Source organism: Suricata suricatta, chromosome 14 (genome assembly GCF_006229205.1).
Source record: "Suricata suricatta isolate VVHF042 chromosome 14, meerkat_22Aug2017_6uvM2_HiC, whole genome shotgun sequence".
NCBI classification, from domain to species: Eukaryota; Metazoa; Chordata; class Mammalia; order Carnivora; family Herpestidae; genus Suricata; species Suricata suricatta.
The window spans coordinates 64,836,919-64,848,624 of NC_043713.1; the positions used below are offsets into that span (position 1 = coordinate 64,836,919).

Genomic DNA, 11,706 nt, shown 5'->3' on the forward strand with positions numbered 1-11,706 from the left:
GAAGCCCTATGACTCTATAAGGAAATGACAAGTCAGTTCCTCTTCCAAAGAATGTGGGGTGCACTACTTAGTGACCTGGAGTTAACAAGGTGACTGAGCGCAATGTAAGGCCACCTGACCCAGCGTGGCTCTGCCGGGGACCACCTGCATGCCCTTGGGCAAGCTGCCCTCCCTCTCCCACGTGGTTCCTCTTTATATGAAATAAAAAGAAAAGGCAGGGCCCAGGAGCTTCATTTTAGCCAGTGCCACCGGGGCCAGTAACCACACCCAAGAGACACAAGTTCAAGGCTTCCTTCCGGCTCCAAGACTCAGTAAGAGTCCACGCAGTCCCAGACATGCACCCAATGTCCAGCTCATACGTTGGGCGGAAAGCATCTGTCTCCATCTCTCCATTTTCCTGTTGTCCTAATTTCAGAGATAGTTAGTTAGTAAGCTGGCTTTGCAACTAGTTCTGTTGGCATCACGTGGTAATGACGAAAGCCAAAGAGTGACTTTGACCAAGGCACAGATTAGGAAGTCTCAGTATGAGGACATGAATGTGGCAGGGCCTCCGGTGACCTCCCCTCGCACTCCCTTATAATACCATCTTGTTACCTAAGCCCTTCACCCTGCGGTTTTGCGTCCTTGAAACCCATCCATGTGGGTGCATTTCTGTGAACAGCTACCATGATGTCTTTGGTGCCAAAGCCTGGGAATGCCAGTCCCCATCATCTTGAACTTTCAGAGAACTTGCAAAAGGAATACAGAGAAGTGAGTGAGTTCCAGAGAGTTCTAGTCTGTGACAGTGAATGAAAATTGTTTTACAAGGAACATAAATAATAGCCAAACCAATATGGGATAGAAGTGAAAGCAGGAAGGTCCATATCAACATATATTTCAAAGCAGGAAAACAGTTACGCCTCGGGCCAGATTCTGGACCCAAGGTTTTGCCTTGAGCCTCACTGTTGGTCAATCTTTGTCTGACGTAAGGAGCAATAAAAGAACAGAATCATGTCCTGAATAGCAGAGACTGGAGAAAGTCTTGAGTGTAAAGCCTGCCTCCATCCACACAGAAGCTGTGTGAGGTCAGAAAAGTTGCTTTACTGCTCTAAACCTCAGTTTGTTCATCTGTAAAATGATGATAGCATCTGCCTAGCAAGATTGTTGTAAGGGTTAAATGAGCAAATACATGTATTAAGTTCTTAGCACAGTGTCTGACGTACAGTGGGTGTTCAGTAATTATTCACTATTACCACTGTCGTGCTTGTTTCTTTCCTATCTATCACACAGCGTTCTCAGGACCCTAGGAAGGGAATGTGTCCAGGCATTTCCACTAATTTCAGCAGCCCAAGATAAAGAAAAGCCAGCACTACCTTCAGCAAAGCATGGCGTGGGCTTTTACTCCTAATGTGCTGCCTTCACTCCATGCAGCGTGAATTCACTTGACATTAACCAATGCTTCCAATTTCCCTTTCAGTTAATCAAGACAGCTTTGAACACGCATTAGAAGGTGAGTTCCATAATGAAAAAAAATCCAATAAATCAAGCTAATAATTTAAAACAAGGGCAGGTCCTTGCATATCCTTCTCCAAGTGCTTTTTAAAAAAAAGCAGAAATTCCATCTTCACACTGCTGAAAATAATTTCAAAATAAAACATATTGTAAAAGAACCAGACCATTAAATTTGTAACCTAGGGTCCTAACTATGACCTAAAAGAGATTTACCACCAGTTATGTTCATGGGGTCAGAAAATCTGAGGGACCGTTTGCCTGAGAAAGGCACAGCCCTATTGTGCAACTTTTCACCCAAGTGGTGCAGTTTGGGGGAATTAAATCCCGCGATGCCTCAGGCTCCACCCCCACGGGCTCTGGGAGGGAAAGGGCTGCCGGGGGGATGCTTTGTGGTCAGTTTCCTTGGTCTTTCTCTTCCCCAAACTACCAGTCCCCGTGTCCCCCTGGTTGTAGATTCTCCTCCCGTTAGGAGGGCCCAAGTGAGATTTATTCATGGGGAAGGGACGGTAAAAACTAGTCAGGATTTTGTTTTGGCTTTTGTTTCGTGGCTTCTTCCCTCGCAACCCCTCCCATACATAAAACATTCTGGTTTCATCTTTTTAAGTTGTAACCCATTAGTCTTTATTATTATATGTGGAGCCACTTCGCTTTCTGACAATAAGCAATTCACTCCGAATGTGGGGCTGTGCGAATTACACGTCAGGAGCTGCTCCTTCGCAGAGGCTGACACTGTGATCCGAAGAGGCTGAGCGGGGCTCACTTGCAAGGGCAGAAGAGGAGCGTGTGTTAGTCCCTCTGCAGGGGGAAGAGAGGGCACTTTGTGGCGTCTTTGCTGCCTTTCAGCAAACCAATGAACCATGGGAATGTCTCAGAGGCCTGGGTGGCTCAGAGATTCTGGTGCCATCGTCATGTTTTGGGCTCGTGCATTTGTCGTGGGTGTTAGGATCAATTTTTCAGACTCCGGAGAGTGGCAGTTAATGGATTATAGATTGGCGCCAGCCAAGCTCAGTTGGCTGTGGCCTTGGAGAAACAGGCAGAGAGAACCTGGAGCACAGGGTGAAGAGACGTGGGGTCTCCCGTCAAGCTTCGCTGGGAGAATGCTCCCGGCCCCCGACAATTTCCACAAACCAGTGGGAGGTGGGGGGAGGCTCCAGGAGAGGCAGACAGGGGTGCAGCCATGGCCTCCGAGAATCAAAGCTGGGTCCCCCCCAGTTCGGGTGTCATCACGGGGTGCTGTGCGGAGAATGGATGCGGCGGCACAGCGCCCTCTCCTGGAGGGCCCGGTGGAGCAACTCTGGGAGGCGCCTATCTGGGTGCAACCAGCACCCCGTTTTCCATGGAATGTGAAGCAAATCTGCCTTCCCAGTTAGCACGTATGAGATGCTCTGCAAGTGTCTCCTTGAACTGGATTTTAGCCAGATTTCAATTGCACCCAACCACCTCCCCTCCCCCAAAATGGGCATGGTGTGACCGAGGCTTAGAAGTGTGCAGGTGTCAGTAGCCCTCGGTGACCACTCCACCCGAGGATGGGGCTGGGCTCCACTGCAGACAGACAGCCCCATTTCCTCCAGTCTCTGCGTCCTCTCTCCTCTGGGAACGGCTCTCCGGTGGCTGAGACTCTGCGATGCCCTGGGAGGGGACCCACGTGGGCGGGGGGCATGAGACACTGGCCTTCACCGGCTTGTGTGTTCAGTAGCAGAAGCGGCAGCAGAGACGTCGCTGGAAGGGGGAAACATGGCGCTGGCGATCTTCATCCCCGTTCTCATCATCTCCTTACTGCTGGGAGGAGCCTACATTTACATCACCAGGTAGGGGACTTCGGGGCAGGGGTGGGGGACTGCCGTCCACTCCATGACTAGTGCACTGGAGGACTGCGTCCGCACCTGTAGCTTGGGGGCAGGGGTATTTGTGTGCTTGTGGATGACGTGACTCAACTCAGCTCTGGGGGAGACACTCATGCTGAGCACCTCCCAGCCCCCGCGGTAGGAGGTCCTTGAGGACCACAAGGAGCCGTGGTTCAGTGAGAGACACACGTTTTTCAGATTGCCAGGCACACTGTCATGTCTTCCGTCATTCACTCATTCATTCATTCATTCATTCACTCACTTAACAGAGGTGACAAATCTAACACGACCCAGACTTTGTCCTGGATGTTGGGGATCGTTGAGCTTGCCTGAGTGAGGAAGGAAGAGATTCATCCATCATTAGGATATTCACTAATCCATTCAAATTCACAATTATTGAGCACCTACTGTGTGCCGGGCAGTGTTGGGAGAATTCTAGGAACACCTTGTAAACAAAGCAGAAGGGTCCCAGGTTCTAATGGGAGAAAGATAGACAAGTACATAAGAAAAGTAAATACAGCGACTCTTGAACAAAATGAGGGTTAGGGGTGCTGGCACCCGGTGAGTCAAAAATTTGCATGTAACTTTGACTCCCTGAACACTTCGCTACTGTTGACCAGAAGCCTTACTGATAACATAAACAGTCAATTAACACGTATTTTGTATGTTGTATGTATTATATACGGTATGCTTACAATAGAGGCAGCTAGAGAGAAGAAAGTGTTATGAAGGAATCATAAGGAAGAGAAAATAGTTAAAGTACCACACTGTATTTAAAAAAAAAATCCTTGTATAACTGGACCTGAGCCATTCAAACCCATGTTGTTCAAGGGTCAACTGTGTACATTGGAAGGTGATAAATGCAGGGAGAAGAGAAAGCTGGGGAGGGAGCAAAAGGGAGCTGGGGTAGAGGAAGTGGTGGCACTTTACAAGAAGAGTCCCCACTGAGAGATGACATTCGAGTAAGGACTTGAAAGCAATAATGAGTCACCTATGCAAATATCTGGAAGAGGAGGATTCCAGGCAGATAAACAGAATGTGCATAGGCCCTGAGGCAGGCCTCTGCCCAATATAAATTTTTTCTGCCCTAGTGAAGCCCACAGTGAGGTAGGAGGAGAAGAGAAATACACAAATTAGAACACACTGTGAGGAACACAATGAAGGAAAGAGATAAGGTGTGGTAATAGAAGAGCCACCTTTTTTTTCCAGTTTATTTATTTTGAGAGGGGGAGGTGCAAGGGAGGAGCAGAGAGAGAGGGAGGGAGAGAATCCCAAGCAGGTTCCACACTGTCAGTGCATAGCCCAACGCAAGGCTCGATCTCACAAACTGCGAAATCATGGCCTAAGCTGAAACCAAGAGTGGGACTGAACCTCTCAGGTGTCCTGAAGAACCACCTTTTAAATAGGTAGTCAGAGAAGGCTGCTCTGAGACAACACAGTACATAGGAGGTGCTCAGTAAATGCTCATTATTGGCAAATCATGAGAGACCTTTGAATGCTGAGAACAAACTGAGGGCTGAAGGGGGGGAGGGGAAGAGGGTGATGGTCATGGAGGGGGGCACTTGTGGGGAAGAGCACTGGGTGTTATATGGAAGCCACTTTGGTAATAAACTATTAATAAAAAATAATAAAAATAAAAAATAGAATAAAATAAAACCATTAAAAAATTAAATAAATAAGTAAATAAATAAAAGGAATGTTAAGAATGAATAGAGATTAAAAACACAAAAAAGTGCTTGATTAATGATAAAAAAATGAAAGAGAAGGGAAAAATGCTCATTAGTAAAAATGCTCATTTTTTACTCTACACGAAACAGGGGCTTGAACCACCTTCAGGTAAAAATCAATTGAGCTTTACCCCTGCCCGGTAAGGGGAGGTAGTGAGTCTCTGGTTATCACTGACCAGGTTAGAAGTGGAGAATAATTATGATTGTCTCCTGCTCCAGGACAAGTAATTTCTTTCTCTTTTGTCTCTTCTCCAGATGTCGCTATTACTCCAACCTCCGCCTGCCCCTGATGTACTCCCACCCCTACAGCCAGATCACCGTGGAAACCGAGTTTGACAACCCCATTTACGAGACGGGGGTGAGTTGGTCTCTCGTCTCCCCCACCCGCCCCAGTGCCTCCCTCTTTGCCCTGCTCTGCACACGCTGACATCAAAACGGGAGGTTTCACTTCCTTTAGCTCACGATGCTGCTGCCGGAAAGACACGGCCGGCAGTCCTGCCCCAGCCCCGTCGTGACCACTACGGGGATGATGGTTGGGAGGTCCAGTTCCCTTTGCAGGCCTATGACAAGCCCAAGGCTTGCTCTTGGCAGTAATTATCACAGAAAGAAACACCAAGGAGAGACAGCTGAGATGGGTCAGAACCCACCAGAAGCCTGGTAGCAATGGACTGCATCCCACATCTGGTTGAACTCCACTCCGTATTGAAAGGCAATGCGCAATGTTCCAGCACATTTGGGTGGCAGACATTTGTGTGGAGTACTAGGGACAGGGACACGGTTGTGAACCAAATAGACATGGTCTAACCATTGATGAGCTTATGGTCTTGCAAGGAGACAGAGATCAACAATAAGATCAATAATAATAATAATAATAATAATAATAATAATAGGTAACATGAGCCGGGCATCTTAAATGCACGATCTCCCAGAATCCCTGAAACTCTTTGTGATACATTCTGCAGTTATCTGTGATTGACCGATGAGGATACTGAGGGTCAGAGAGATGACAAAATGATTTGGCCACGCTTGCATACAGCCAAAAGCTCAGCCTGGAGCCAGCATACAGATTCAAAGCGATGCTGTTAACTATTATATTATCGCGACTCACACTGAACCTCAAACAATCAAATATGCCAGTGGATATCTTGATTATAACAAATCATTTTTAGGGGCCATGAAAAAAAAAGGTCAAGGTGCTATGAGATCTGGCCATGACTTGCTAGCGCCTTTGCTGTGTTCTTTTGATGAGAAGCAAATCACAGGCCCTGCCCATACTTACGGAAAGGGGATCACGCAAGAATGTGATTTCTAAGAGGCGGGGAGCATGGGAGCCACCTAGAGTCTTCCCACCCCACTCCCATCTACCATGAAGCATAGACATGATTACTTATCCGTGTTGACCCAGCAGGAACTGTAGACCTCCATTAAAGCCCAGGAAAATGACCCCTTCTGGAGCAAAGCCCATGACTTCTTAGATCTCCCTTCTCCTCTGCCCTAGAGACCTGGAGTAGATTACACATGCTCCACAAATATTAAAGAAATTGAGTTGGTTGCTATCCACATGTTTTAGACATTTTAGATCCAACACCGGTAAGAAGAGGTCATATGTTATTTTACATTCTATATACTTTGTTTCCAAATCCTAAAAGAAGGTCAGGCTGATTCTTAAAATTTAGCGTTTTAGAAACTAGATCTTATTAATACTTATTAGTATAGTGTATCAGTCACCCGGTGCTATAATAATGCTGAGTCACAAATAATCCCAAAACTCAGTTGCTCAAAGCAACAAATGCTAATTTGCTCACCAGTCTGCAGGACTTGTTGCCGCTGAGTGGCAGTCCCGGTGCAGCTGCGCTCACTCTCACCTTGGGACTCGCTGGTTGTTGGCTGGGGTGATTCACCTCTGCTGTCCACGTTCTTCACCTCCTTGCTGGGTCGAAAGGCTATCAAGGCACGCTCTGCTACACAAGGGTTTCCACGACATGTTGTTTCTGTCTCTTGCAGGAAACCAGGGAGTATGAGGTATCCATTTAAGGCAAGCTACGTGTGAGAAGGGAACTCACAGATATGAGCTCAACTACAACCTCCACAAGAGATTCATCCAGAGACCACGTGGCATTTGATTGAAACTCCAGAATGTCTTGTCCGTCTTTTCTTTAGACTCTTTATTGAAGATTTACTGAGTTTTTTTCTTCACTGTATTTATTATATTTAAAATTGAGATAGGTGTGCTTGGGGGCAGGCAGATTCATGTGACAGTCTCAAGTCTGAGAGCTGGTAGAAGACCAGCAAAATGACCAACGTGGAGGCAGAGGGGAAGAAAGACAAAAGCAGAGACTGGGTTTCTCCATCAGCCACTCCGGGCAACGGCGGCCTCAGCCTCCCGCATCTTTGGGATCCATGCCCATGGTGCTTTTAGGACAAATCCAAGCCTCCAGATTAGATTGGAAAAAGTATCTCTTGGTGGATTAACTTGAGTTGGACTCAAGCCTGAACAGGTCTGCTCCCAACCAAATCCTGGGTTCGCTCTTCCAATGTTCTCCGCTTCTCCGAGATCTGGCCACGGCCCCTCGCCTCCCCCGGTCCTCTTGAAGGTGGCAGAGGTGTTAAAGTGAACATTCTTATTTGCCACCCTGGCTTCACTGGATGCTGGCAGAATCGGAAAATGTTTCAGGGTAGATGAGAAATCGGAAAAAGCTGATGAAGCATGGGGGTGACGGGGACGTTGAGGGAGGATCCAGTCAATAAAATGTTCTTTCCTTTGACAACTCCTTCAGTGGCAAAAGGGAAGGTTATTTATGCTGCAAGTGCCACAGTCCATCACCTTGTTCTGCAAGGCCACCCTCGAGCTGGGACAGTAGATCTGCGGGCTTTGGAGCCATGGGGAACCTCAGCCACATAGTTCCAAGGGTTTGTGTTCTGGGGTCGGGGGGAGGTACCACATCCCGAAATCCAGGGATGAGTTCTGTCTGTGTTCCTGGAATACTGCAGCGCCTGAGCCCTTAAAATAAGGGACACTTGCATGCCCTGTTTCTCTAAAAGTTGTCAGAAGATACTTGTAATCCAGTATTTCAGAAGGGCCCTATGAGCAGAAACTGCTTTTCTGGTCTCCGGGGCTCTACCCAGATGTTAGACAGTGGCATGCGTGCTGACTGTGGAGGAGCAGAAAAACGGGAGCAGGGGATTTAAAACCAGAACAGGATCCTGGTCATAAAATTTGATCCCCACAGGGGACAGAAGGAGGAGTTTCAGGCAGGAAGGGAGACCCTAATGCCTCATTCATCACCCGCACATCCTCAGATTTTACCTGCGTCCTTTTGCTCCAACCCAGTGTGACTGGTGAGTGTGTGGCTGTCGGGAAGACTCTCCTCAAATACAGGTGTAAAAAAAAGGCAAGGGGTGAGACTACATGGAAAAAATAGTACGTGCAAGGTAAGGGTGCCTCCCTGGGACCGTCTCCTCCCTGGTGATGGCCGGTGGCTCAGAGAAAGACAGCCTCCGTACTCTTGGAGCCCCACTTTGGCGCCCTCCCACAGTCTCCAGAATTGTTCTGTCAGCTGTTTTTCAAACAAAAAGGAGCCTTCTGGCTGCCATGCCCTTGAGAGAATGGCTGGAGTCCATATTTTGGTAGCTTGTCTAGGCAGCGCTAGGACAGGCGAGGGCAGTTGGCTTTGACGCAGCCTTCTTCTGGCCGGAAACCTGGGGTTCACTCCTGGGGGAATCTGAGGCCCAATAGTTTCTCCTTCTTCCAGAAAAGAATCCTGCTCATAAGCTCCTTAAGGCATGCATTCCTGATGCCCCAGAAGAGAGATCAGTCTGCCACCCAAAACCCACCCCATTTTATGCAAAACAAAAACCCAGAGAGGAATCATTGCCGGTCTCTGGTCAGCAGCAGCGTCCTGTTTGGAGAAGGTCCAATGATGCAAATAAGGCAACCTTTTTTTAAAGGGCAGAATCCAATCTTAAACTTTTATTTCTACTCGATGCTTATTCTAACCCTAACTCTGGGTCATCTGGAAGGAAGAACTGTATTAATGATATTTGATTTTAGAACATACTATGGTTCCATGGAAACTAAACATTTGCCTTTCATCAAGACTGACAAAACATGAGATCCTTACTGGCTGTTGGAGGGATAGAAAAGGTGTGGATTTTTTTCAGGGTACTGATGTCTTAGTTCCGTCTTAGCAGTGCAGCACATAGACCCGTGTTTTGAACATTTATTTTCACCTAAAGATGGATCGTGTGAGCTTGGCAACGTACAGTGTGACTGAAAAGACAGGTTGGTGTCCGTTTTTCTTTTTAGAATATCTGAATGTGTATTTGTAATATGTAAAGGTAAAAAGATAACAATAGTGCCAAAAATGTACCGTGCATTTCATTTCGGCTCCTACGTGTCTGTTTTTATAAGATCAATGTTAAAACCCGTTGGGATTCAATATTTTTGAACCGGATACACCCTTGAGCAACTTGAGAACCAACTGGACCTTCCTACAAGCCACTCTTTGTTTTCCAAACAGTGGGGAAATCCGTTTACAGAGCTTGGAGCCTCGGAGAGCACATGCGATGGTGTGTATGTTACGCACCACTGCACTTCGACTGTGTCTGTCAGCTTTAAAAACGCACAGGCCATCGACTCTCTTCGGCTTGGAACTCATCTTTCTGCTTTTTTAGGGGGTGAGGAGGAGTAGAATTCTTTAGCCGACGTAAGTATTCTGGTCGCTACTTGAGGGCCATCCTTACTTCGTCCCACAGACACGCTTTAAATATGATCTTTTGAAGCCAGCTCCTTGCAAAGCCTACGGAGCCTCAGGCTGACAGCTTCGGGAGCTGCCAAACTGCCCTCCAGGAGCCCCAGTGGCCACATCATCATCGGGATGGTTTTATGTGCGGAAGTGACGTGGTAAATGTAAGAGTAGATTTAGGCTGAGCGTGAGCCTTGGGCCAAAAAATGACCTTTCTTTGGAGCAAATCCAAAGGGTATGACTTTCCTATGCCCTTGCGTCGTCATGGGGGAGGGGGTCATTCGAGGTCAGAGATCACGGAGCTGTCCAGCGCCCTCCAAGGTAGGCTTTCTCCTGGGACGTTTTCATTTTCATTTTATCTCCAAACGGAAGAAAAAGCAAAACAAACTTTCTAAGCTAGAATAATGAAGTCAAGTCATTTTCCACTTTGTATATATTGATGCTAATAAAACAAATGAAAAAGAGGCAAATTGATGGGGTTTTTGTTACGAAATCACTCCAGGATGGCCTCGAGGAGGGAGGTGGGGGGGGGGACTGGTGTCTGGGATTGGGTGGGGGACACCCGCTGACACTCTGATTGACAAGACGGGCGGCCCACTTGGGAAGGTTCCGCAGCTTCGGGGAATGTTCGGCACCAGACAGGACAGCACCGCCATCAGACATTCAGCTCCGGCTCTGTGCTGACAGCTCGGAGCTTAGAGCCTGCTTCGGACTCTGTGTCTCTTTCTCTCCCTGCTCCTCCCCTGTTCACCCTCTGTCTCTCTCTGTCTCTCAAAAATAAATACATGTAAAAAAAATCTATTTCTAAAAAATAAATAAATAAAGCAACACTCCTATAGGATGAGGGCTCCACTCTCAGGACTCCATCTCCCCTTCATTACCACCTCAACACAGCCACAACGGGGATGAGGGCTTGAACATATTTACTGGGGGTGGGACACAATCCAACCCACCATTCCACCCTTGGTCCCCCAAATTCACATCCTTCTCTTAGGCAAAATATAGTCATTGCATCCCAACACCCCCAAAGTCTTAACCCACTCCAGCGTCAGCTGTAAAATCTAAAGCCCAAAATCTCACCTAAATATTGAAATCAGGTATGGGTCACCCTGGGGCAAATTCCCCTCTATCTGTGAAGCTATAACTAAACAAATTATGGGGTGCCTGGGTGGCTCAGTTGGTTAACCGTCCAGCTTCAGCTCAGGTCATGATCTCATGGTCCATGAGCTCAAGCCCCACGTCGGGCTCTGTGCTGACAGCTCAGAGCCTGGAGCCTGCTTCAGATTCTGTGTCTCGTCTCTCTCTGCCTCTCTCTCTCTCTCTCTCTCTCTCTCTCTCAAAAATAAAAATAAATAAACATTAAAAAAGATTTTAACTAAACAAATTATGTCCTTCCATTCAATGGTGGGGCAGGCATAGGATAGACATTGCCATTCCAAAAGGGAGGATTCAGAAGCAAGAAAGGGGTGACTGATGGGTCCCAAGTAAATCCAAAGCCTAGCAAGGCAAATGCCATTAGATTATAGGCTCAAGAATAATCCTCTTTGGGGGCACCTGGGTGGCTCAGTCGGTTAAGCGGCCGACTTCAGCTCAGGTCATGATCTCACGGCTCATGAGTTCAAGCCCCCTGTTGGGCTCTGTGCTGACAGCTCAGAGCCTGGAGCCTGCTTCAGATTCTGTGTCCCCCTCTCTCTCTGACCCTCCCCTGCTCGTGCTGTTTCTTTCTATCTCAATAATAAATAAAACATTTTTAAAAAAAGGAATAGTCCTCTTTGGTCCAGTGATCTGCATTGTGGGTCCATTGGGGTGGTAGCATTACCCCCAGGCTCTGGGGGGAGGGCAGTTGCATCCACTCAGCTCCCTACAGCGGTGGCCTCACTCCTGAGGCCCTGGGTAGGT

General features: G+C 47.5%; 1 protein-coding gene across 1 annotated transcript in view; it reads left to right on the forward strand.

Moving 5' to 3' along the window:
* The window catches only part of SEZ6L (seizure related 6 homolog like), a 73,668-nt gene extending 63,391 nt beyond the window's left edge, over positions 1 to 10,277 (forward strand). The window contains exons 14-17 of the mRNA XM_029921599.1: positions 1,457 to 1,489; positions 3,185 to 3,299; positions 5,318 to 5,420; positions 7,067 to 10,277. Coding sequence (XP_029777459.1) covers positions 1,457 to 1,489; positions 3,185 to 3,299; positions 5,318 to 5,420; positions 7,067 to 7,096 — 281 coding nt within the window. The 3' untranslated portion in view covers positions 7,097 to 10,277. The remainder of the gene's footprint in view (positions 1 to 1,456; positions 1,490 to 3,184; positions 3,300 to 5,317; positions 5,421 to 7,066) is intronic.
* The last annotated feature ends 1,429 nt before the right edge of the window (positions 10,278 to 11,706 follow it).